This window comes from Hypanus sabinus, chromosome 21, assembly GCF_030144855.1.
Source record: "Hypanus sabinus isolate sHypSab1 chromosome 21, sHypSab1.hap1, whole genome shotgun sequence".
Classification (NCBI taxonomy): Eukaryota; Metazoa; Chordata; class Chondrichthyes; order Myliobatiformes; family Dasyatidae; genus Hypanus; species Hypanus sabinus.
Genome location: NC_082726.1, coordinates 29,843,238 through 29,870,299, shown reverse-complemented (window position 1 = coordinate 29,870,299; position 27,062 = coordinate 29,843,238). Strand labels below are relative to the sequence as shown.

The following is a 27,062-nucleotide window of genomic DNA, read 5'->3' as shown; positions in this document are numbered from 1 at the left end:
ACTACCATGAGATTCATTTCTTGCAGGCATTCATAGTAAATAGAAAGAAACACAATAGAATCAATAAAAACAACAAATGACAGAGATGGACTAACAGCCAATGCGCAAAAGTCCTTAAAAGTGAGTCCATAGGTTGTGGAATCAGTTCAGTGTTGGGGTGAGTGACGTTATCCCCACTGGTTCAAGCCCGATAGTTGATGGGGAATAATTTCCTGAATCTGGTGGCATGGACTTGAGGCTTCCATACCTTCTTCTTGACAATAGTAGTGAGAAGAGAGCATGGCCTGAATGGTGGGGGTCCTCGATGATAGATGCTGCTTTCCTGCGACAATGCACCTTTGTAGATGAGCTCAGTGGTAGGGAGGGCTTTACCTAAGATGGACTGGGCTATATCTGCTACTTTTTTGTTGTTTCTTCCTGTTCAAGGGCATTGGTGTACTCATACCAGGCCACGATGCAACCAGTCAGTATACTCTCCACTGCACATCTGTAAATGTTTGTCAGAGTTTTAGGTGTGATGCTGAATCTGAACTTTGAAGAAAGTAGAGGCATTGCTGTGTCATCTATGTAATGCAAGTTACATGCTGGACCCAGGACAGATACTCTGAAATGATAACGTGGAGGAAATTAACATTTCTGACTCGCTCCACCTCTGATCCCCTGATGAGGACTGGCTCATGGACTTCTGTTTTCCTCTTCTTGTAGTAAATAATCAACCCTTTGGTTTTGCCGACATTGAGTGAGAGGTTGTTGTTGTGGCATCATTCAGCTAGATTCTCAGTCTCCCACCCATACGCTGATTCATCACCACCTTTGATTTGGCCCACAATCATGCTGTCATCAGCAAACTTAAGTACACACCTTCACTGTCATGAGTAGAAAAGGGGTCTAAACACACAGCCTTGTGGTGCATCTGTGCTGATGGTGATTGTGGAGGAGATGTACCAATCCAAACTGACTGGTCTGAATTTAAATCTCAGATCCAGTTGCACAAGGAGGTATTGAGGCCTAGGTTTTGAAGTTTATTGATTAGCTTTGAGGGGTTGATAGTATTGTATGCAGAACTGTAGTCAATGAAGCATGCATGCATGCATCTTCATTATCCAGATATTCCAGAGCCTAGTGGAGTACCAATGAAATAGCACCTACTGTTGACCTGTTGTGTTGGTAGGCAAATTTGAATGGATCCAATTCACTCCTCAGGAAGAAGTTGATACGCTTCATCGCTGACCTCTCAAAGCATTTCATCACAGTGGACCTAAATGCTACTGGATGGTAGTCACTGAGACAATGAAGAGCCTGCTAGAAGGGACTTAATGAGAATCTCTGCAGATAAATGCTGGCTCACTTGTCCAGAAACCTACTGGGAGCTCTTGCTTCTGAGTGTCTGAACAGTTCCTTCTGCTCTTACTCTTCTGTCAGATGCTTTTGGTTTGGCTGTCACCCTAATGCTGCTGGTCCCTTGGCTTGCTGATGGACCATCTTTACGGGTGATTGCTGAAATGCCTGATGGATAACTGGGAGCATACATCAGACCATCTCCAACCTACTGACCCAGCAGTGCAGAAGGTAGTGCAGTTTGCCTTACAGCTCCAGTGGCTCCTGGATTCAATCCAGCCCTGTGTTTGAGCATAGGCATTCTCACTGTTAACTGTGTGGTCTTTCTTCAGGTATTTTGTTTTCCCCTCACAAGGTAGGTAAAGATGAGAACTGTGAAGCCCTGCAAGTGTGGGCAGGTAGCGGAAAAATGAAGGAGGAGTTGCTGGACACGTGGAAGGGAATAGTTCACAGGGAAAAAAGTGGGGAATGGGATTGATGAGATCACACAGAAGCTGGCATAGGTTCAATGGGGCAAATGCACTCTATACAATAAAAAGTAAAACATAAAAATGGGATTAATGGGTGATACTGACCCTTGGTTCTGGTAGTTAACTGAGTGCCTAGCCAGCCAGCTTCCCACTGCCTGTTGATGGGTAGCTGACAGAATATATTGTGGATCAACGAGGGTAAAAGGTAATAGTAAAGATAGGACCGCTGTGTTGGAAGTTGGTACAGGCTGCATGGTCTCCAGCTCCGCACCGAGTCTCTCCTTTAGACTCAAGTGCTTTTGCACTAAGTACTAAAATACCATTTCATTTTCTTCATTGCCTGTTGAATCTTATTTTAGCACAGAAGAAGCCATCCAGCCATGCCAGTTCCCTTTCTCTTTCCCATGTTACACATGTTCATTAGCTCTCCTGAAATGTAATTTGTTGTAGTCAATTAATCTACACGCACATCTCTGGGATATGGAATGAGAACTGAGCACAGGGGGGAACCATAGTCCCTAGGTGAATATAGAAATTCCATATAGACAGCACCTGAGTACACTATCATTTTTGCCAATAAAGGGGCACTTATCAGCCTTCTTAAGTTTCAGTAGTTCTGTTTTTATGGCTCTCACTAGCTGACTCTTACATTTTTCTCTACTTTTTCTCATCAATGCTGGATCCTTTCTGAATTCCTAAATTTTCCCAGTCCTTGTTTTGAGTGCTTTTTTTTTACCACATTTATCTGCTCTATCTTAATAGCCACGGCTGGACCACTTTCCCTTTTCCTGCTCGAAAGTGATTAGCTTTTAATTATAATTTGGTTCCAATCATATTTTTTAATATAGCAACATAGTCAACCCATAATTTATGCCTTTGTAGCCATTTGGTTTTGATTTATGACCCTGCTTTCAGCTTGAACTAAATAATTTCCGTGATTATCATATAATAATCACTCATTCCCTAAAGATCCTCAATTAATCCTTTCTATTTGCACAATAACTCCTCCTTCCAGCATACTGATTGGTAATTCTAATTTGGTTTCTCCACACTATATGTAGATTACTGCTCCTTATAGTTATTGTAAAACCATGTTACACATATCTCATATTACTTTTATTTGTTATTTATTGAGATACAGAGTAAAACAGGCCCTTCCAGCCCTTTGAGCTGCGCCACCCAGCAAAACCACGGGCCAATTCACAATGACTCATTAATCTACTAACCAGTACATCTTTGGACTGTGGGAGAAAACCCATGGGAAGGACGTACAGACTCCTTGCCGATGACATCAGAATTGAACTCCAAACTCTGACACCCTGAGCTGTAATAGTGTTGCACGAACCGCTAAGCCATCATGGCATACCATGGCATAAGCTGCTCTTTGAAGATCTTAACACAATTCCCACCCATTTTCTGCCTCTTATGATATCTTAGCCCCATGCAAACTCATTCTACTTCTTGATTTTGAGCCCTGATACTACTTCTTTGTATGCCTATATAGAAAAAAAAGATTCTTACTGTCAACCGTATGTATGCTTCTTATTTTCATAAGCTTCTATCATGTCTCCCCTCAGCTTATGATAGTCCAGAGAAAACAACCCACATTTGTCCAGCCCCTCCTTATGGTTTGTGCCCTGTATTCCAAGCAACATCCTAGTAAACCTGTACCCTTTCCAAAGCATCCACATTGTTCCTGTAACAGAGTGACCACAACTGCACCTAATGTAACTTCTAAGATATTCTTTTGAGCTTGAAGCTGACTTACTTTCACTCTCTCTGAGATGGCTGTTCAGGCCAGTGTGGGATCAACAGTTTCTGCCACAGATGTAAAGGATTCACAGTGCAGGAGAACTGTTGGAGAGGTTTTGCCTTCTTTCCACTATTTTCACTGCAATCTCCCATTGACCAGATTCAAGGTAGCCTGATGTTCCTTCATTGTGCACAGGCATGAGTCAGGGACTCCAAGAGGCGACCAGTACTTGTAATTTTCCAGGAGGTTTTGAGTGTTTCCTCTGTTTTCCTGGTGAGTGTTTGCCTTCACAGAGCTCAGATATAGTGTGTTATAGGAGATGTGTGTCATGCATGTGGATACTCTAGGTAAAATGGAGCTGGCAGTGTAATCAGTGCTGGGGATGGTGGTCTGAGAAAGGTCCCCTGACATTGCTTCACCTTCCCAACTAGTGGATTTGCAGGAGTTTGCAAAGACAATGTTGGGGATACCTTTCCAGTTTAGAGGCTGTACAGTAGAGCAGAGATCACTGCTGTCAGTAGGAAGATGAACTTTCTTTGGAATTTCTGCATTCCCTCAGCCAGACCTGCAAATGCATCAACCTTCTCAGTGTGCAGTAACTTTCTGATAAAAACCTCCCAATTGTAATTATTATCTGAGATTTCCAAGGCAGGAAGTGGTGTGTATCCCACACTATTACCTCCCAATAGGCATCACAGTTAAAGAATTATAAAGTAATAGATACAGTAGATGACCCCAATAGATGTGCAGGTGAACTGTTGACTCACCTGGAAGGACTGCTTGGGGTTTGAATGGAGGTGAGGGAGGAGGTGAATGGGCAAATGTAGCACTTCATCTGCTTTCAGGCGTAAGTACCGGAAGGCAGATTAGTGAGGAAAGATGACTGGACAAGGGAATCATAGAGAAATCCCTGCCATAAGCACAGTAGGATGGAGGTAAAGATGCGTTTGGTTGGAGGATCCTGTTGAAGATGGCATACATTGTGGAGAATGATATGCTGGATGTGAAGGCCATGGTGTGGTAGGTAAGGACAAGAGAAGCTCTATTCCTGTTGATGGTGGAGGGTGGAAGTTTGAGAAATGGATGAGATGTGGGTGAGGGCAGCATCAATAGTGGAGTAAGGGAAACATTAAAAGTAGCCTTCAACCTGGAGAACATTAATTTCTCCAACTTCTGGTATCTCTTCCCTCTTCTTCCACTCTTCACTCTTACCTCTTCTTTTCTCCTCACCTTCTTATCAGTTCCTTCTCTTTCTCACATGGTCCACTCTCCTCTTCTATCAGATTCCTTCTTCTTCAGCCCTTTACGTTTTCCACCTATCACCTCCTATTGGAGTATAAAGTTGCATTGTTTGCTGTGTAACCAAATCTATGTAGTCAGCTTTGCATTTGCTATGTATGTATCCAATTTAGTAGGAGAATGAAATCTCTATTGTCTCTGTACTATTGAACACATTAGTGACTTAAGAATGTAGCCAAATAAGAAGATAATGGTTTGTTAATGAGAGGTGTAACCAAAACTATGTAGTCAGCTTTTTGTTTGCTATTTGCTATGTATGTATCCAATTTAGTAGAAGAATGAAATCTGTATTGTCTCTGTACTATTGAACACATCAAAGCCTTGAGAATGTAGTTAACTTATACTTACTATGTCCAACTTATCAGCCAGAATGAAAGCTCTGTATTGTCTCTGTACTATTGAACACATCAGTAACTTAAGAATGTAGACAAATAAGAAGATAATGGTGTGGTAATGAGAGGCTAGCTAAGAGATAACTGTGGTCAGGGATGAGGTAACAAGTGGGCCAAAAAGTAGATTAGAACATGATTAAGTTAATGGGTGGAAACAATAGTGGGAAGTCTGGAGCTGATGTACTGGTGATACACAACTGTAGATATGCTAATACACAATTGGTGATACACAATTGGATATGCTAATACAACTAAACCAGGAGATTGCTTTAAAAAATGCTATGCACAAAGATCGTGGGCAGTCAGCGACTAGCTCACTGACTGTCTCAGCTTTGATATGCAAATTAAAGTTTAACACTTCTTGAAGTATCTTCTGCGTCTCCTGGTCGTTTGTGGGGCACAAGAAACCAGGACACTCCCAGCTTCTCACTCCACCCCCTCCTCCACCCACTTGGCTTCACTTATCACCTTCTAGCTTGAATTCTTTTCCCTTTTCCACCTTTTTTTTCTGGCTTCTTCCCCTCTCCTTTCTGGTCCTCATGAAGGGTGTCAATGCAAAACTTATTCCTTTCCATGGATGCTGCCTGACTTGCTGAATTCCTCCAGCATTTTGTATATGTCACTCTGAATTTCCAGTATCTGCAGAATCTCTTGTGCCAAATTAAACTAATTTTCTTCTGCTTGTACACAATCCATACCCCTATAATCCCTGCACATTCATGTATCCATGAGTCTGTTAAGTGTTTCAATGGTACTTAAATTCATCATTCATCCTGGCAGTCAAATGCCACCTCTCTGTGTGAAAATACATTTTCTCCCATCTCATCTTAACTTTCTGTCCTCTAGTACTTGACATTTCTACACTGGGTAAAAGACTGACTGTTTACATTATTCATTCCTCTCCTAATTTTATAAACTTCTATCTGGTGTGCCCTCAGCCTCCAATATTCCGGAGAAAACTATCCAACATCTTCTAATAGCTCATACCCTCTAATCCAAGCAGCATCCTGGTAAACCTCTTCTGCATCTTCTCCATAGCCTCCACATCCTTTTTATAATGGAGCAACTAGAATTGCACACAATAGTGCAAGTGTGGCCAAACCAAAGTTTTATACTGCTGCAACATGAGTTCTCGATTCTTATGCTCAATGCTTTGACCAATGAAAGCAAACATGTCATATTTCTCCTTTGCTATGCTATCTAGTGATCATAATATGATTGAATTTATACTGCAATTTCAGAGGGAGAAGCACAAGTCAAATGTATTGCAATGGAATACAGGGAATGGGAATTACAGAGCATGAGAGGAGCTTTCCCAGTTGGATTGGAAGTGGATACTGGCGGGGATGACGGCAGAGCAAAGGTGGCTGAAGTTTCTGGGAATAGTTCACAAGGCACAGTATAGATATGTCCCACAGAAGAAGATCTCAAATGACAGGGGTAGGCAACCATGGTTTACAAGGGAAGTTGACTGCATTGAAGCCAAGGAAAGGGCATATAAGGCAGCAAAAGTGAGTGTGTGGATGATTGTGAAGCTTTTAAAATACACCAAGAGGCAAATAAAAAGCTATAGGAAGGGAAAAGATAAAATATGAGGGCAAACTAGCCAATAACATAAAACAGGATACCAGAACTTTTTTTTTCAGTTATTTAAAGAGTAAAGGAGAGGGGAGAGATGATATTGGGCCACTGGAAAATGATGCTGGTGAGGTAGTAATTGGGGGGGGGGGGGCGCGGGTGGAGAGAACAAAGAAATGGCAGATGGACTTATGAGTGCTTTAAATCAGTCACTGTGGAAGACACTAGCAGTGTGCCAGAGGTCTGTGAGTGTCAGGGAGCAGGAGTAAGTGCCATTGCTATTACAAAGGGAAAAGTGCAAGGCAAACTCAAAGGTCTTAAGGTGGATAAGTCGCCTGGACCAGATGGACTACATCCCAGAGTCCTGAGAGAAGTTGAAGAGCCAATAGATGCATTGGTCATGATCTTTCATGAATCACTTGATTCTGACATGATTCAGAGGACTGGAAAATTGCAAATGTCACTCCACTCTTATGAGAAATGAGGAAGACAAAAGAAAGGAAATTATAGGCCAGTTAGCCAAACTTCAGTGCTTGGTAAAGTATTGGGAGTCTATTATTGAGGATGAGATTTTAGGATACTTGGAGACTAATTATAAAATAAATCAAAGTCAGCATGGTTTCTGTCAAGCAAAATCTTGCCTGGCAAATCTGTTAAGAGTTCTTGGAGGAAGTAACAAGCAGGTTGGACAAAAGAGAGGAAGTGGGTGTCACTTACTTGGATTTTCAAAAGGTATTTGATGAGGATGAGCCACACATGAGGCTGTTGAACAAGATAAAATCCTGTGGTGTTACAAGAAAAATACTGTCATGGGTGGCAGAATGGCTGACAGGCTGGAGGTAGCGAGTGTGAATAAAGGGGGCCTTTTCTTGTTGGCTGCCAGTGATTTGTGGTGTTCCACAGGGGTCAGTATTGGGACTACAACTTTTCACATTGTTGGTCAATGATTTAAATAATAGATTGATGGCTTTGTGGCAAAGTTTAGGAATGGTACGAAGATAGGGGGAGTGGTAGGTAGTGCTAAGGAAGCAATCTGATTGCAGCAGGACAGACAAATTGGAAGAATGGGCAAAAAAGTGGCAGATGGAATACAGTGTTTGGAAATATATATTACATTTTGATAAAAGGAGCATTAGTGCATACTATTATCTAAATGGGGAGGAAATTCAAACATCAGTGGTTCAGACTCTGGAGGTTAAGTTACAAGTTAAGAAACTGTGGTAAAGAAGGCAAATGCAATGTTGGCATTTATTTCAAGGGGAATAGAATATAAAAGATAATGCTGACACTTTATAAGACACTAGTCAGGCCACACTTGGAGTACAGTCAACAGTTCTAGGCCCCACATCTCAAAAGTGATGTGTTGTTATTGGAGAGACTCCAGAGGAGGTTCATGAGGATGATTCTGGGAACGAAGGGGTTAATATATAAGTTTGGCCCTGTACTCACTGGAATTTAGAAGTGTGCAAGGGGAATCTTATTGAAACCTATCAAATGTTGAAAGGACTAGACAAGGTGGATCTGGAGAGGATGTTCCCTGTGGTCAGGGTATCCACATCAAGAGGGCACAGCCTCAGAATTGAGGGGCAACCTTTTAAAATGGAGATAAGGAGGAATTTTTTTAGCCAGAGTGTGGTGAATCTGTGGAATGCTCTGCCAGAGACTCTGTTGGAGGCCAAGTCTGTGGGTGTATTTAAGACAGGAGTCGATCATTTCCTGATTGGTCAGGGCATCAAATGCTATGGCGAGAAGGCAGGTATATGGAGATGAGTGGGATCTGGGATCAGCCATGATGGAATTGGGGAGCAGACTCGATAGGCTGAATGGCCTCATTCTGCTCCTATGTCTTATGATCTACTTGCATGGTCACTTTCAGTGAGCTTTGGATTTGAATCCCAAGATTCCCCTGCACTTCAATGTGGTTAAGGATTCAGCAACTCAGTGTGTTGCCACACTATCTTCACTCCATCCAACGCCTGACTGCAGCCTACTAATGCTGCATGTCTCTGCCTTCTATCTTGGTTGATTCTTTTTCACAATGCTAAATTCGGAGGCACTGTTACAATATCCTCCTCCTCCTCCTCCTCACTGTTACCTCTTGTTCCAATACCTCCACAGCTATTTCTGGAATCTTCTGCTGTTGGAGCTCTCCTTATACCCTTCAAAGACAAACCAATAAGCTGAGACAAGAGTACCTCTGTGGATGAGAACAAGATAACCTTATGGTATGTTTCCTCCCACATTTTCCAAACGCTTCTTAAGATCCTCTAATGTATTTGCCTCCACCACCATACCAGGCAGCACTTTCCAGACACCCATGATTCCCTGAGTAAAAACTTACCCCTCTCACCTTCAATGCAGGCACTTTGATATTAGACATTTTGACCGTGGGAAACAGATACTCTCTGTCCACTCTATCTATGCCTCTCATAATCCTGTAAACCTCTATCAGGTCTCCCCTCAATCTTTGGAATTTTCCCTTCCAGAGAAAATCACCCAAGTTTATCCAGCCTCTTGTGATAACACATGCCCTCTAAACCAAGCAGCATCCTGGTAAACCTCTTCTTTACCCTCTCCAAAGCTTCAACATCCTTCTCATGTGGACAACATTCACTGTCCTACCCTCATCAATCTCTCTCATCACCTTGTCAAGTTGGCAAGGGATGACCTACCATCCCCAAAGACAAGCTGGCTCTCCCTAATTAGGCCATAGGCTTCCAAATGCTCATATATTCTCTCCCTAAGAATTTTCTCCAGCAATTTCACTACAGCCTATGTGAGACTCACCAGTCTATAGTTTCTGAGATATTCCCTTGCTCCCTTATTAAATAGAAGGCCAAAATTAGTCACTCACCAGTCCTCCAGGAGCTCGCCTGTAGCAATGGAGGACAAGACTAGACTGTGCAAGATCCCAGAAATCTCATCTCTTGCCTCCTTCAATAACCTGGGGTAAATCCCATCAGGCCCTGGGGAGGCCTAACACTTCCTCCTCTTTGACTTCTAAATGCCCTAACATATTTATACACTCAGCACTGATCTCCTGGTCTGCCATTATGTTTTCCTCGGGAAATACTGAAGAAAGATGCTCATTAAGCACCTCATTCACATTCTCTGCATCCAAGCAAATATTCCCCCCTTTATCCTTGAGTGGCCCCACCCTCTCTCTAGCTAACCACTTACTCGATGTATCTATAGAATGCCTTGGGAGTCACCTTAATCGTACTTGCCAAGGACGTTTCATGACCCCTCCTGGCTTTTCTAATTCCCTTCTTTAATTCTTTTCTGACTTCATTATACTCCTCATGTGCTTTGTTTGATCTTAACTTCCAAAGCTTTACATACTTTTCCTTTTTCTTCTTGACTGAACTCACCACCTTGCTGGACATCCAAGGTTCTATTATTCTTTCAGACCTGTCTTTCCTTCTTACAGGAACCGACCTTTCCTGTACTCTGTGTAATTGACCTTTGAACACCCCCCCACGTGTCTGATGAGATCTTGCCAGAGAAAAGGTGTTCCCAATTAACACATTTTAGTTCCTGCCTAATGTCCTTGTTATTTGTCCTACTCCAATTTAAAACTCTCCTACAAGGATCATACCTATCCATAGCTATCCTGAAAGTTAAGGAGTCATGATCACTGTTCATTAACTGTTCACCCACTGAAATGTCAGTCACCCTGCCAGTTCATTAACCAACATCAGGTCCAGTACTGCCCCTCCTCTTTTTGGACTGTCCACATAAGAAACCTTCCTTGATACATTTAACAAACTTTGCCCCATCTACACCCCTCGCGCTAAGAAGGTCTCAGTTTGTATTAGGGGACTTGAAATTTCCCCATGACAACAACCCTATTATTTTTACACATTTCCTAAATCTGATTACATATCTGTCCCTCATTGGGTCAGTAGTATAATGTGTACAATCCCATCAGTGTGATTGCACCCTTCCTATTCCTGAGTTTCATCAAAATGGACTCGGTGTCTGATCCTTCCATTATGTCTCTCCAGAATGCAGCTGTGATATTGTCCCTGATTAGTAGTGCAACTTTCTTTCCCCCCTCCCCCCATCCTTTACCTCCTCCTCTATCTTTTCTAAAACTTTGAAAACCTGGTACATCAACCACCCATTCCTGCCCCTCTCTCAACCAAGTTTCAGGAAAGGCTACAACACTGTAGTTCTATGCTCTAAATTCATCACCCTTACCCATAATACTTCTAACATTAAAATATACATGCTTAAAACTATCTGACCCATCATAACTGTTATTTCGATTTTGCCTTTCGATACTTTCCTTGATATCTACCTTCTGGTCTGATCCTTCCATTACTGACATGCTTTGTGGTTCCCAGCCCCCTGAAAATCTAGTTTAAACTCTATCAAGTAGCGCCAGCAAACCTCCCGGCCAGGATATTAGTTCCCCTCCAGTTCAGGTGCAACCCGTCCCTTTTGTACAGGTCACCCCTTCCCCAGAAAAAATTACAATGTTCCAAGAACTTAAAACCCTGTCCCCCTTCAATCATCTCCACAGCTACTCATTCTTCCATGAAATCACCCCATTCCTAACTGCACTAACCCCTGGTACAGGGAGTAATCTGGATTTTACGACCTTGGAGATCCTTCTTTTCAGCCTCTTTCCTAGGCAGGTTTTGGAAAAGTGCAAAAATAACAGGGTTGTTGCCATGGTTGACTTAAACTTCCCTGATATTGATTGGTATCTCAGTAGTGCAACAGGGTTAGATGAGGCAGAATTTGTTAGGTGTGTCCAAAAAAGATTCCTGACAGTATGTGGGTGGGGCAACTAGAGGAGTGGCCAAGCTGGATCTAATAATAGGCAATGTACCTAGTCAAGTGATAGACCTTTTGATGCATGAACATTTCAGAGATAGTGACCTTTAGCATAGCTATTGACAAAGGTAAGTGCAGGTGGTATGAAAAAGTATTTAATTAAGGAAAGGCTAATTATAATGGTATTTGGCAGGAACTTGGGGTGTAGAATGGGAACATATGTTCTCTGTGAAATGCACAGCAGGAATGTGGAGAGCAAATCATAAATACTAGAGATTCTGCAGATGCTGGAAATTCAGTGCAATACATATAAAATGCTGGTGGGGCTCAGCAAGTCAGGCAGCATCAATGGAAATTCTCCTACCTGACCTGATAAATTCCTCCAGCATTTTGAGTGTGTTACGCAGTGTGGAGGTTGTTTAGGGAGAACTTGCATGGGGTTCTGGATTGATTTGTCCTACTTGAACAGGGAAAGGATGATGGGGTGATGAAACTATGGTTGATTAGAGAGGTAGAACATTAAGTCAAGAGAAAGAAGGATGCATATTTAAGGTGTAGGATGCAAAATTCTGGCAGTGCTCTTGGATACTGTAAGGAAGCTAGGAAGAAACTTAAGAAGGAAGATGAGAAGACCTTGGTAAGTAGCAGTAAGGGAACTCCCAAGGCATTCTACATGTATCTGAAGAACAGAAAGATGATTAGAGAGAAGATAGAGCTGCTCAGGAATGAAGGGGGAAACGTGCCTTGACGATGGTGCTGACAGATCAGCATATAGGAGGGGGATTGAAAATCTGGTTGAGTAGTGCCACAACAACAATCTCTCACTCAGCATCAGCAAACCAAAGAGCTGATACTTGACTACAGGAGGAAGAAGCCAGAGGTCCATGAGCCAGTCCCCATTTGGGGATCAGCGGTGGAGGGAGTCAGTAGCTTTAAATTCCTTAGCATTAACAGATCAGAAAATCTGTCCCAGCGCCAGCACATTAAGTGTCATCACAAAGAAGGCACAACAGCATCTTTACTTTCTTAGAAGTTTGTATAGATTCAGAATGTCACTAAACAGTTTGACAATTGTTTCAATGTGAGTGGAGGAAAATTTAGGGGAGACATCAAGATGAAGATGTAAGAGGGAGTGGTGGGTGCCTGGAATATACTGCTGTGACTGATGGTAGAAGCTGATACAATAGGGACAGGTATGACTCCTAGGAACATGGGTGTAAGACAAAATGAGGGGTGTGGACTATGTGAGAGGGAAAGGTTAGATTGATCTTGGAGCTAGCTTATACAGGTCATCACAACACTGTTGACTCATACTGTGTTGTAATGTTCCATATTCTCTGAGATTAGAGAACAGATATGTTAGTTACACTATGGATGGATTTATAAGAATGAAACACCAGACAGATTTCTGGCAGTCTGCTCTTTATTGAGTTTGGGGCTTTGTGACCTCTCTGCTAATGAGGAGATATTCCCTTTCTTGCCTGATGATATAATCACAAGAAGGCTTCCTTTCTCATCTTTACGGCCTCCTTTCTATTTCCATCCGTGTTTGCCTAAACAGAGTCAATATACAGTTTCAGTATTTTTCTGTATGAATAACAGTTTAAGAGAGCACTAAGTAATTCTGATTTTGCATTGATGTATTGTTTGTGGGATGTCACTCTTGCCATTCCACCGATACCTTGTGGATCTCCTGGCATCCGAGACTAGAGGGCATCTTTCTTTACAGGTGGTACAGTTATGAGATTTTTCTTATTTATTTCCCTCTCTCCTCAAAGATAGCCATAATGTGAGTAACTACTGTCTGGCTGCCATCAAGTGTTTTTAAGGGCTGCTCTTCTCTGCCTGGTGCTGAAGCAACATGCGGTTATTGCACACTTTCTTACTTTATGTATAACGGTCCTTTTAGATGGGCCTGTCTTTTTTCATAAAGACTCAGTGATGTTTATAAAGTCATACAATATGGAATCAGGCCCTTTGGCCCTACTAGTCCATGCTGAGCAAGATTATCAGCTAAACCAGTTCTATTTGTCTATGTTTTGCCCATATTCCTCTAAACTTTCCCTTTCCATGTACTTGCCAAGTATCTTTTAAATGTTATTAATATACTTGGCTTAACCACATCCACTGGCAGCTTATTCCATATACAGTGGATTCCAGTTAATTGGGACATATCAGGTCCAGTACATTTTGGTCCAATTAAGTAGCTGCTGCAATTAGCTAAAATTTCATGGAAATAATTAAAAAGGTATAAAAAAAGACAAACTGAGTACAAATTATGTATTTAAATGAAGTACAGAACAAATTAGAACACTACCAATGCTACTACAGTACTATAAAACTGTGTAATAGTTCCTAGCAGTAGCAGAGGAATTCATCCAGTGTATGCTGCCATGTTCTTTTGATTGACTATAAATGAACAGTATAAGCACAGCCACCTAGTGTAGATAATGGACTGCCTTTAAACAGTGCTTTTGATGATTGCATTCTCCAAATCTTCATTTTCATTTTAGTATTCAAGATGATGGTTGATACCTTCATTGTTCCTAACTTGTTGAAGTAGTAAAATCATGTCATTTTCACTCCCAGCTGTTTCTGGCACCTCTAAGCCAAGTGCTTGAAACCACAGAGAGCAAAACAGTTATGATTTGTCCTACTGCTTATCTCTTCCCAACTATGTGCCAAAAATCATTGCTTTTTGAACACAAACACATAAAACTGATGTTGTTTAAAAACTGTTCACTCTAAGCATGGTGTATTGTCTAACAGCCACACAAGTGTACGTGACTGACTCTAGTTAAAAACCATTCGGCAACAATCTCTTGCCCCAATTAAGTGGCATAGTGTCCCCAATAAATGAAGGGAATCCCAGCAGATTCTGTTCTTTAAGAATTGTCCCAAATAACTGATGGCCCAATTAACTGCAACCCACTAACTGGATGACCTTCAGGAGAAATAAAGGGGAAAGGCAGATTACCCCTGTGGCTGTTCCCCTCAACAACTGTATTGCTTTGGATACTGTTAGGGGTATGATCAAGCAGAGGAAAGCCACAGCTATCAGGTCTCTGGTACTGAGTCTGGCTCTGTGGCTCAACAGGGATGGCGGGGTTGGTAGAAGAGGTGAGCTCTAGTGATAGGGCATTCAATGGTTAGGGAAACAAAAAGGAGGTTCTGTGGATGAGAACGAGATTCCTGGATGGCATGTTGTCTTCCAGGTGCCAGGCAGGGACACAGCATTGAACCAACAGCATTCTTAAGTGGGAAGGTGAGCAGCCAGAGGTCGTGGCTCACATCGATACCAATGACATGGGTAGGAAGAATGATGAGATCCAGCAAAGTGAGTTCAGGGAGATAGGTGGTGAGATAAAGGACAGCACCATCTGAGGGGTTGAGATTCTAAAGTGGAGAAAGGCTAATTTTGATGGTATCAGAAAGGATGCGGAAAATGTGGATTGGAACAGGTTATTTTCTGGCACTTGATACAAGGGAGTGAATGAGTCTATAACTTTCTGACTTTTGAATTTAGTGCCTTGACTAATAAAGGCAAATATGCCATATGCATTCTTAATCATCCTATCAAGCTGTGTAGCCATTTTCAGGGAACTATGAACTTGGACCTCAAGATCTCTCTGCTCATCGACACTGTTAGAGGTCCTGCCCTTGACAGGGTACAGTCTCTTTATGTTTGACCTACCAAGGAGCAACACATCACATTTGGCAGGGTTAAACTCAATCTTCCATTTTCCATGCATATCTGCTATTGATCTATATCCCATTTTATTCTTTGCCAGCCTTCTCTACTATCCACAATACCACCAATCTTTGATTATCTGAACATTTACTAACCCACCCATCCACACTTTCATCCAGGTTATTTATATACATCACAAACTGCAGAGGCCCCAATAGATCCCAGTGGAACACTACTAATCATAGAACTTCAGGTAGTATAAGTCCCTCCGACCAATACACTCTGTCTTCTATGAGCAAGCCAGTTCTGAATTAAAATGGCCAAATCACCATAGATCCAATGCATCTTAATCTTCTGGTTGAGCCTCCCATGAGAGACATTGTCAGATTCCTCACAAAATTCATGTAAACAACATCCAAAGTTGCACCTTCATCAATCACTCTAGCACCTCATAAAAAAACTAAGTCATTAAGACATGACTTGCTCTGCACAAAGCCATGCTGGCTCTCCCTAATTAGGCCATGGTTTTCCAATGCTCATGTATCCTATCCAGCAACTTCCCTACCACTGATGTGAAACTCACCAGTCTATAGTTTCCAGTATAATCCCTGGTTACCTTGTCAAATAATAGAACATTAGCTACTCGTCAATTCTCCAGGACCTCGCCTATGGCTAGAGAGGACACTAAGATATTGTCCAGACCGTAGCAATCTCATCATTCTCACCAAAACCCTTCATTGAGACTGGAAGAGAAGGGAGCAGAAGTCGGAATGAGCAAGAGAAAGAGTACAGATGGTGATAAATGAAACGAGGTGAAAGGAGAGATGGGTTGTTGGGTGAAGGGGTGAAGTAAGAAGCTGAGAGGAGATAGGTGTTAGAGGGAAAGGGATGAATAAGGAGGAATCCATGTTAGGAGAGGACAGTGAACCATGGAAGAAAGGGTAGGAGGAAGAACACCAGGGTGGGGGGGGTGACAGGCGGGTGAGGATGAGAGAAAAGGTGAAAAAGTAACCAAAATGGGAAATGGTAAAAAAAAAGAGAGAATGAAGGAGGAGAAATTACCAGAAGTTAGACAAATCTCCTCCATTTCCCACACTTCAGCCCTCACCCCATCCTCCTGTCACCACAACAGGGACCGTATTCCCCTGATCCTCACCTACCACCCCACCAGCCTCCGGATTCAGCATATTATCCTCCACAACTTCCGCCACTAAGGACATCTTTCCCTCTCTACCCCCTCTGCTTTTCGCAGGGATCATTCCCTCCGTGATTACCTGGTCCACATGTCCCTCCTCACAGATCTCCCACCTGATACTTATCCCTGCAAACGTAAGTGCTACACCTGTCCCTACACCTCCTGTCTTACCATCATTCAGGGCCCCAAACAGTCCTTCCAGGTGAGGCAACACTTCACTTGTGAGTCTGTTGGGGTAATCTATTGAATCCGGTGCTCCCGGTGCGGCCTCCTCTACATCGGCGAGATCTGACGTAGATTGGGGGACCACTTCACCGAGCACCTCTGCTCCGTCCGCAACAACCAATCCCGGTTGCCACCCACTTCAACTCTGCTTCACAATCTCATTTGGATATGTCCATACATGGCCTCCTCTACTGCCATGATGAGGCCAAACTCAGGTTGGAGGAGCAACACCTCTGAGTAGTCTCCAGCCCCTTGGTATGATCAATGAATTCTCCAACTTCCAGTAATTCCCTCCCTCCCTTCCACCATTCCACTTTCACTCTGCCTCCTCTTCGAGCTGCCTATCACCTCTCTCACGATTCTGCCTTCTTCTACTACCCATAGTGCTTTCCCTTTCTTCACCTCTCTGGCCTATCCCCTCCCTGCTTCCCCTCCCCCACCCCTTGATCTTTTCTCTGATTGGTTGACCTGGCAACTTCCACCCTCCCCCCCTTCTTCATAGGGCCCCTGCCCCCTCCTTCTTCAGGCCTGACAAAGGGTCTTGGCCAGAAACATTGACTGCTCATTTCAACGGATGCTGCCCAACCTGCTGAGTTCATCCAGCTTGTTTGTACATGTTGATCTGACCACAGCATTTGCAATGTACTTTGTGTTTAAGCCAAAAACTTTCTGGTTTGCATACAGTATCTCATCCATGATCTGGTTAAATTTGACATTTCTCCTTACCTGAAATGTGTGTGTGGTTTTAGGCCTTGTTAAGTATTTGTTCCCCACGTATTTGTCTCTTGGAGGTAGGTGGCTTGTTTCACTGATAATTGCACTCTGGGTTCGATTTGAATGTATTTGTGATTTCTATAGTGGAAAAATGTAAAAGGTTAATTTCTCATCATTCTCAGTCTTGCTGTTATTGTGACTAGGCTGAATGATTTACTCTTAGCTTTGCCACAACCTCTTCCTTTTAGATTTTCTGCAAAGCCCAATGTAAAGTTGAGAAACAGCAGCTCACTTTTTATTGAGACATGTTATAGTTGAACAGTTTCGGATAAGTAGCCTGTTTGTTCAGAATTTACCTCCTTCTGGGATAGAACCTTTGGACATCTCTGTTCTTACATTTAAGAATTGAGCAGAGATGTTCAGTGAGTGTGTTTGTTCTCCCTAGCACAGAGGATTCTGCCATTTGAAAAACAAATAAAGTGTACTGTACCATATTGAAAGGTGGCTAGGAAAACAATCTGAAAAGAGCTTCTAGATACCTGTATATTTGTAGTGAAAAGAGTTGAGATGAAAATTTATTTATGTGCTTTTTGTGAATAGAGGAAAATGTCAAAATTAAGGATACATATGTCCTATCTCAATTCCAGCAAACTCTCCTGGGCCAATGAAAATCTATTCATCTGTAAGCAAAAGGAATAGGTCTCCTACCTATAGCTCTTTGATCTGTGAACTCCTTTATCTTCTGAGAAGGATATATTTTTAATTGCATCCTTCAAACCTCGTCAGTTGAGTGAGCTTACTGTGTGCTGTACAATTTTATGAATGAAATAATATACAATGTGTTTAATATCCTGAAACTTTAATATTTTTGGATTTAAAGCAGTAATAAAATATCCCCACATCATGATGACAATTTTTGCCTTTCTGCACTTATCCTATTTGCCAACATTAGATCTGTATCTTTCTATGCTTTGCGTATTCAAATACCAGTCTAGTTTTATCTTAAATGTAATGACTCTATTTGATTCCACCACCTCCTCTGACAGTAGGTTCTAGGTATCAACCAGTCTCAATGTAAAAACATTCCCCTCAGCTTCTCTTTAAGCTCCTGACTTTCACCTTCAACCCATGACCTCTTGTTTCTTTATACTCCAACCATAAGAAAACAATTCTGCCTATCCATCATGCAGTGTAGAACAGTACTGCACAGGAACAGGTTCAGCTCATGATGTTGTACTCGATTAATTAAGCAAATGACATCTAATCCTTTCTGACTGCATATGGTCTTTATGCCTCCATTCTCTGCATAATCATGTGCCTATGTAAAAGCCTCTTAATGTCTTCATCTGCTTCAACCTGCAACCTGGCAGTATATTTCAGGCACACAACACTCTCTGTGTAAGAAAAAAATACCCTGTAAATCTTCTTTAAACCTTCCCCTCTCTTAAATGCTTGCACTCTAGTGTCAGACATTTTGACCCTAGTAAAAATATACTATCTATTTATGCCTCCCATAATTTAATAAACTTCTATCAGCTCCCCTCTCAGTCTCAGCTATTCCAGAGAAAACAGCCCTAGTTTGTCCCATCTCTCCTCATCTCATATGCCCTCTAATCGAGACAGCATCTTGGTTAACCCCTACTGCACCCTCTCCAATGCTCCACATCCTTCCTATAATGGGGCGACCAGAATTGAGTGCAATATTCCAGATGTGACCTAACTAGAGTTTTATAAAGCCTCTTGACATACTGTAACTTCCTGACTCTTTAACTCAATGCCTTGATTAATAAAGGTAAGTATGCCATATGCCCTTTTACAACCCTTTTGCTGTCACTTTCAGTGAGCTGTGGGGTTGGATCCCAAGATCTATGACATCAACACTGTTTGGGTCTTTGCTGTGTGCACTGTCCTTTCACATTTGATCTCCCGAATCACAACACCTCACACGAGCCTGGATTTAACTGCATCTGCAATTTCTCCATCCATATCTTCAGCTGAACTATATCCTACGCCACCAATACTCATTCAAAACTCATCCACATACAGCAGCTAATTAAACTACCAAACTTCACATATTTTGGATGTGAAAGGAAATTACACATTTACAGGTAGAACATGCAAACTCCACTTTTAATGATACTAAAAGTCAGGACTGAACATGGGTCTCTCATGTGGTGCCACTGTGCCCCTCATCCTCCCCACCAGCAATGGAAGTAGGTCACAGACTTCAAAATATCTATAGAAATGTAAGGAAAGTTTCAGAATACGAAGAGGCGAGGATTTAACAGTTGTTGATTCACATTAAGCAACTGCATGTTTGTTAACAATTTGAATGTCATGAATATGTAACATGATACAACAAAAACAAGGCAGGCTATGTTGGTGCTGTTCAAGTACCTGTGGTTGTTCAGATAACTTTGCAGCAGAATGACCAATATCAGTGCTGCCGATTGGTGGAAGTAATGCATTGTGCCTGAGAAACTGAGTTGAGGCAGACAGGCAACCCCTTGCACTCTGTCTGTAGTTCAAAGAAATAAAGAGAGAAATTAATTTTGATTCTTTGTGCTTCTCATTTGCCACATCTGATAAAGCTGAATTAAACCTGTACTTCTGGTCCACCATAACACAATGCCTTAGGGAAAGGGTGAGAAGTGTGAGAAAAATGAACATAGAATAGTACAGCACAGGAACAGGCCCTTCAGCCCACAATATTGTGCCAAGCCAATTAAACTAGTAATTAAATTCCTAACTTCAGCCTATGCAATGTCCATATTCCTCTATTCCTGCATTTCATGTGCCTATCTAGGAGCTTCTTTAATACTTCATTTGTACCTGCTTCCACCACCACCCATAACAATGCATTTCAGGCACCCACTACTCCCCGTGTAAAAAAAAAATTGCCCCATACATCTTTGAACTATTCCTCTCTCAGCATAAAGCATTCCCTCTGGTAATAAACATTTTAACACTGAGAAAAAGATACTGGTTGTCTACACTATCTCATAATCTTTCAAACCTCTGTCAGCTCTTCCCTCAGCCTCTGCCACTCCAGAGTAAACAACCTAGATTTGTCTAATCTCTACTCATGGCATGTGCCCTGATCTATATTTACAGATGATCTTTACCCATTATATCTTTTAGCAATCTTCTACACCATCTAATCTTTCTGTTGTATGTGAATATACTAATCCATCCATTTACATTTTCTTGCATGTAATATATATCACAAACAACATGTCCCAATACAGATCCCTGCAGAAGCTACTAGTCACAGACCTCCAGCCAGAATAAGTCCCACTGATTACTATGTGTTTTCAGTGGAAAAGCCAAGTGAATCAGAACAGACAAGTCGCTGTGGATCACATGCATCTGTACCTCTGTATAAGCTTACCATGTGGGATCTTGTCAAATGCCTTACAAATACATTATCAAATGCATTGTCAGAAAAGTTAAAGAGGCTTTTAAAATTATGAGGTACCTAGATCAGATAGATCGTCAGGAGTGTTTCCTCCGGGAAGTCTAGACAGAGAATACAGGTTTAAGTTGAGAAGTTTAAGGTAAGGGCATGGGTACATAGCACAGTACAGCAAAGGAACAGGGCATTCAGCCCACAGGGACAATGCCGACTAAGATATCAAATCAAATTGATCTTATCTGAAAGCATATTGTCTTATACTGCTTGCACTGCAGGTTCATAGTGCCTATCCAAATGCTCACAAATGTTACTATCTTATTTGCTTCCATCACCCTGCCAGGAGTTCACTTCAGGCACCCAACACTCTCTGTGTAAAATGAGCTTGCTCACATATCCCTTTAAATTTTCTCCTTCTCACCTTAAAGCTATGCCCCCACAGAATTTGACATTTCTTCTCAGGGATAAGGTCTCTAATTACCTACCATACTGTATATTTGCATCTCATAATTTCATATACTTGTCTTCTGAATGTTTGGTTCTCAGCCTCAGATGCCCAGAGAAAAAAATCAAAGTCTGTCCTACTCTCCTTATAGCCGAAAACCTTTAATCCAGGCAGCATCATGATAAACCTCAAGTTCCTGCTCTGAAGGTTCCATATCCATCCTGTAATTCAGTGACCAAAAATGCTCTGAATGTAGACTAACCAATGTTTTATGCACTGTGACATCCCAACTTTTGTACTAAGTACTCCAACCAATGAAGGCAAAAAGTATGCCTTCTTTGCCACCCTATCTACCTGCTTTGCCACTTTCAGGAATCTGTAGGCTTGCAGCGCAAGATCAACCTGTATGTCAATGCCTTTAAGACTCCTGCCATTTACTCTATATTGTCCCCTCATGTTTGGCCTCCCAAATGCAACATCTTGCACTAGTCTGGATTGAAAACCATCTTCCATTTCTTTGCTGATATCTCCAACAAATCTACATCCTGCTCCACCCATTGACAGACCTTCACATATCAATCTGCTACCTTGCCCAAAAAGGACAGAGAGTGACTAGTTGTGTTCTGCAGTGATCTGTACTGGGACCTCTGTTGTTTGTAATACATATAAGTGAAAATGTGGATGGATGGGTTATTATGCTCACAAAGGATACAAAGATTGGTGAAACTGTGGATAGTGAAGATGCCTTAAGCCCTGCGGGCCCTTGCAGTGAGCCTTGAAGCGTTGGGTTCCAAGGTTTCTAAAGCACCAGTATTTGTTAATTGTTGTATTAACTAGAGTCCTTATGTCCTTGAGATTCCTGTTTAATTCTGTAAAGTTTATTTTGACTGGTGCCGGTTTTCCATGTACTGTGATTATTTAAAATGGACTTCCAATTATTGTGGGGTCCTTGTTCTGAGAATGATTTATCCTGCAGTATTATTTGGTCAAGCCACCAATGTACAGCTGAAATTCCTATGTATAACCTCTTGTTTCCATCTCTACAGGTGAGTCTGTCATTCCTCCGCACCTGGGTTCAGTCATTGCCAGTGCACACCATGACAGTGGAAGGATGCCAAAGGATACAGCGGGATGTAAACCAGTTATAGATATAAGTGGGGGAAACAATGTGAGGAGATATTGAGTTATGGGTAAGTCAATGTAGATATGGGTATTCAATGTGAAGTGTGCTCTCTTTGAGATCGAACATATAAGGAAAGTGAACAGTTACTGTTGATGTAGAGGGGGATCTTGAGGTTCAAGTCCATGGGTCCCTGAAAGTGGCTGCACCAGTTTATAGAGTGGCAAGGAAGGCAATTGGCCTTTAATAGTCAAAATATTCAGTTCCAAAGTAAGTTAGGTTGCAGCTTTATACATCTCTGGTTAGGTTGCATCTGCAGTATTGTACTCATTTCTCATCTCCCCATCATAGGGAGAATGTGGAAGCTTTTGAGAAGATGCAGAAGAGGTTCGCCAGGATACTACCTGGATTCAAGGACTTGTGCAATAGAGTGAAGTTGGACAAAATAGGGTTGTTTTCTCTGCAGTGATAGAGGCTGAAAGGAGACCTGACAAAGGTTTTAAGATTATCAGAAACCTAGATAGAGAGCCCACATATTTTTCCGGGGGTCAAAATGTCTAATGCCATAGGGCATACCTTTAAAGTGAGAGAAGGCAAGTTCAAAGGAGATGAGTGAGGCAAGCTCTTTACATAGAGAGTGGTAGGTGCCTTGAATACATTGCCAAGAATGGTGATGGAGGCAACTACAACTGAAGCATTAAGGAGGCTCTTAGATAGGCATGTGAACGTGCAGAGAATGTAGGAACATAGGTATTGTGTAGACAGAAGAGATTAGTTTAATAAGGCCCTTAATCACTAGTTTAATTAGTTTGGTACAACATCATGGACCAATGGACCTGTTCCTGTGTTGTACTATTTAAGTGCTCTATGTGCATTATCCGCAACTCCACCAATCTGGTGCCTTCTGGAAACTTACTAATCAACTCAATATACATTATAGTCCAAATCTTTTATATACTCTATATCCCGGGTGCAGGTCAAAGGAACTAGGCAGGTTAATAGTTTGGCACCAACTAGATGAGCTGAAGGGCCTGTTTCTGTGCTGTAGTGTTCTGACTCTAAACTGAAATAAAATGTAAAGGCTTAGGAGAATGTTGGACTTTATTCCTTATAAAGGTCAAGGAATTTATTCCTTGGGGCTTTGGAGACTGCAGGGTAACCATAATAAAAGTGTAAAAAAATCATGAGGGGCATAGATAGGGTGAATGTTCAAAAGTTCCAAGTAAATTTATTGTGGAAGTATTTATTTGTCACTATATAGTCTCCAGAGATTTGGTTTCTTTCTGGCATTCACAGTAACTACAAAGAATGGCAATAGCGTCAATGAAAGTATAAGTATTTAAATGGTGGCGTGGAGGAACACAGCAGCTTCTCTGGCTCACAATAATAGTGTTAGTTTTAAATGCTTAGTGTTTCAAAATTCCTAGTCAGGGATTTCAGTCAACCAAAGCTTTGCTAATGCAGCATTACTGAACTCTTAGACAAAACTATTTTTAAGCCGCCAGTAACAGAGTTAATAGCCGTGCTTAATGGACTAGAGATTCTACACACACCAGAACCAGTGAGTGACAGAGACCTGGCCCAGGTGGCTCAGCTGAAGAAGCAGCAGACGCAGGTGTTGTGACAGGAAGCAAAAATGCACCAAGAGAGCCAGGGCACTAGCCAGGCTGAGAGTTAAACCAACCAGACCGGCAGTACCATCACTTTTCCTGGCGAACGTCTACTCACTAGAAAATAAAATAGATTGAGATTGAGAATGAAAGCACAGAAAGAGGTGAGAAACTGCTGCATTCAGGTTTTCACCAAAACATGGCTAAACAACAACATGCCAGACTCAGTATTTCAACTCAGCAGAATGACTCTTCCACACAGCCAGAAACTCTGTGTGGAGGAAATCCAAAGGAAGTGGAATCTGTGCGTATGTTAATAAAGGTTGTTGCACAAACTCATCTGTAGTTAGCAGCTACTGCTCTGGGGCATTGAATATCCTACAATAAAATGCCAGCCACATTACTTGCTCAGGGAGTTTACTGTTGTGTTCATCACCACTGTCCATATCCTCCAAGTGCAAATACCAAAGATGCAGTGGGAGAGCTTTACAGTTTCATCAGCTCTCTACAAAACACACATCCAAATGGTCTCTTCATAATTGCAGAAGACTTTAATCATGTTAATTTGCAGGACATATCATTTAAATTCCACCAACGTGTCACTATGACCATGAGGGGAACAGACTCGACCATGTTTATACATACAGATATGGTGCTTACAAAGCCATCTCATGTCGTTATCTTGCCCTGTCTGTTCATATCTCCATAATGTTAATCCTAGCATACTGACTATGGCTGAAAATGGAGAAATCATTCAAGAGGACCATCACTAGAGGTCCAGGGTTAAGGGGGAACATGAGGGGAAAATTCTTCATTCAGAGGGTCTGACAGTGTGGAACGAGCTGCTAGTGCAAGTGAAGCATGTGAGCTTGATATCAATGTTTAAAAGATGTTTGGACAGGTACATGGATGGTAGGGGTATGGAGGACTAAGGTCCGGGTGCAGGTCAATGGGACTAGGCAGTTTAAATGGTTCAGCAAGGACGAGATGGGCTGAATGGTCTGTTTCTGTACTGTACTTTTCTATGATTCTATAAGACTATATAGCCTAATGAGGCAATCAGGACCATTTTTTACAGACTAACTGGCAGATGTTCAAGGAGGCCACCACAAACGAAGACACAGACTTCAAGGAATATGCCTCATCTGTCATCAGCTACATCAGTAAGATGTTGGTACCTCAAGAATGGTCATGTCATGGCCCAACCAGAATAACTCTCAGAGCAGCCAGGAGAAACTTCATCTTGGGTATCAAGAGGGCTAAGACTGCCTATGCTCAGGAAATTCAGGAACCAGCCTGATAGTGATCCCCAGCACATGTGGCTGGACATCAAGGGCATTACTGACTATGCAAAGAAAAGTAGTGTTACCTATATCATAACAACATCCTCCCTGGTGCTCTAAACAACTTTTATGCAGGGTTCGAGGCATGTAACACCAACACCAGCCACAAAAGCTACCCTCACCTAGGGGAGCAGCCACTGTCTGTAATAGCAGCAGACGTGAGAAAGGACCCTGCAGAGAGTCTATCCCCATAAGGCAGCCGGTCCAGCCAACATCCCAGGCTGAGTACTCAGGGAGTGTACACTCCAGCTCACTGATGTCTTCAGGGACATCTTCAACGCATCACTCATCCAGGCTGGTGTCCCACATTCTTCAAGTCAGCCACCGTCACCCCTTTAACAAAGAACATTACACATGTTTGGCACAGCGTTGTGGGCTGAAGAGCCTGTATTGTGCTGTAGGCTTTCTATGTTTCTATTTAGAACTAAACGACTATCACCCAGTGTACTGATGGAAATCATCATGAAGTGCTTTGAACACATGATAATTGTGCATACAAAAAACTCCATTCCTGCCACAATGGACACTCATCAATATGCTTACTGACAGAACCACTCTACAACAGATGCCATAGCATTTGCCATGCACCTGGCCTGACACACCTAGAAAACAAGGACAGTTAAGTTGTAACAGTGTTTCTGGATTTCAGTTTGGCATTCAACACTATTGTCCCACAGTCCTTGGTGAACAAACTGCTAATTAATAGTCTAAATACACCACTGTGCAACTGGTTGTTGGACTTCCTAACAACAGGTAGTTAGGATGCACAACCACTCTTCCCTCCCCATCATCCTCAACACAGGTGCTTGCCAGTGCTATGTGCTGAACCCATTGCTGTACACTCTGCTCACATATCACTGACTGCACAGCCAAACACTCAAATAATGACATTGTCAAGTTCGTCAATGACATGACACTGGTCAGCACTAATGCAGAGGTGGATGAGGTTGAGGCCTAATGCCAGGCAAATAACTTCTTCCTTAACGTCAACAAGACAAAGGAGATAGTAACCGATTCTAGGGGAACTCACACCACTCACACCCTTCTTTACATTGACAGCATAGCAGTGGAAATTGTGAGCAGTTTCAAACTCCTCAGAGTACACAGCCCGTCATGATCCCAAAACACATTGCACACAATCAGAAAAGCTCACCAATCTCTACTTTCTAAGGAGGCCGAAGAGAGCTGTTCTATGAATATCTATTACTTATGTCATTCTACAGATGTACAGTAGAGAGCATCCTATCAAGCTGCAGAAACTGCACTGAGGTGGACAGAAAGTCTTTACAATGGGTAGTTAATACCGCTCAATGCATCACCGGCACCTATCCACCATCAAGGACATACAGCATATACAGAAAAGGGCCAGTAACATCATGAAAGATTCAAAGACCCAGACTACTCATGGACTGTATGTCCCACTCCCACCAGACAGGAGGCTATGCAGCATCCAGTCCAGGACCATCTAAGTCAAACAACAGTTACTCTCCTCAAGCAGTAAGGCTGATCAGCACCTCCAACCATTAACCCACTCCTAATGAATATGAATATAAGAATAATGAATATGATATAGTTGGGATCACAGAGACATGGCTCCAGGGTGACCAAGGATGGGAGCTCAACATCCAGGGATATTCAATATTCAGGAGGGATAGACAGGAAAGAAAAGGAGGTGGGGTAGCATTACTGGTT

The 27,062-nt window shown here is 42.2% G+C and overlaps 1 protein-coding gene across 8 annotated transcripts in view; it reads right to left on the bottom strand.

Annotated features, from left to right (window-relative positions):
* The window catches only part of fam149b1 (family with sequence similarity 149 member B1), a 117,147-nt gene that overhangs the window by 104 nt on the left and 89,981 nt on the right, over positions 1 to 27,062 (bottom strand). For 2 of the 8 annotated variants that reach the window (XM_059946197.1, XM_059946202.1), the window contains 4 exons: positions 19,838 to 19,958; positions 17,453 to 17,578; positions 4,792 to 4,887; positions 30 to 604 (listed from right to left, as the gene is read on the bottom strand). In XM_059946197.1, the coding sequence (XP_059802180.1) occupies positions 4,816 to 4,887; positions 17,453 to 17,578; positions 19,838 to 19,958 (319 nt within the window). In that variant the 3' untranslated portion in view covers positions 30 to 604; positions 4,792 to 4,815. Of the gene's footprint in view, positions 1 to 29; positions 605 to 4,785; positions 4,888 to 17,452; positions 17,579 to 19,837; positions 19,959 to 20,918; positions 20,960 to 27,062 lie in introns of those variants that run through there. The other 6 variants (XM_059946198.1, XM_059946195.1, XM_059946201.1 and 3 more) reach the window with 6 other exon arrangements.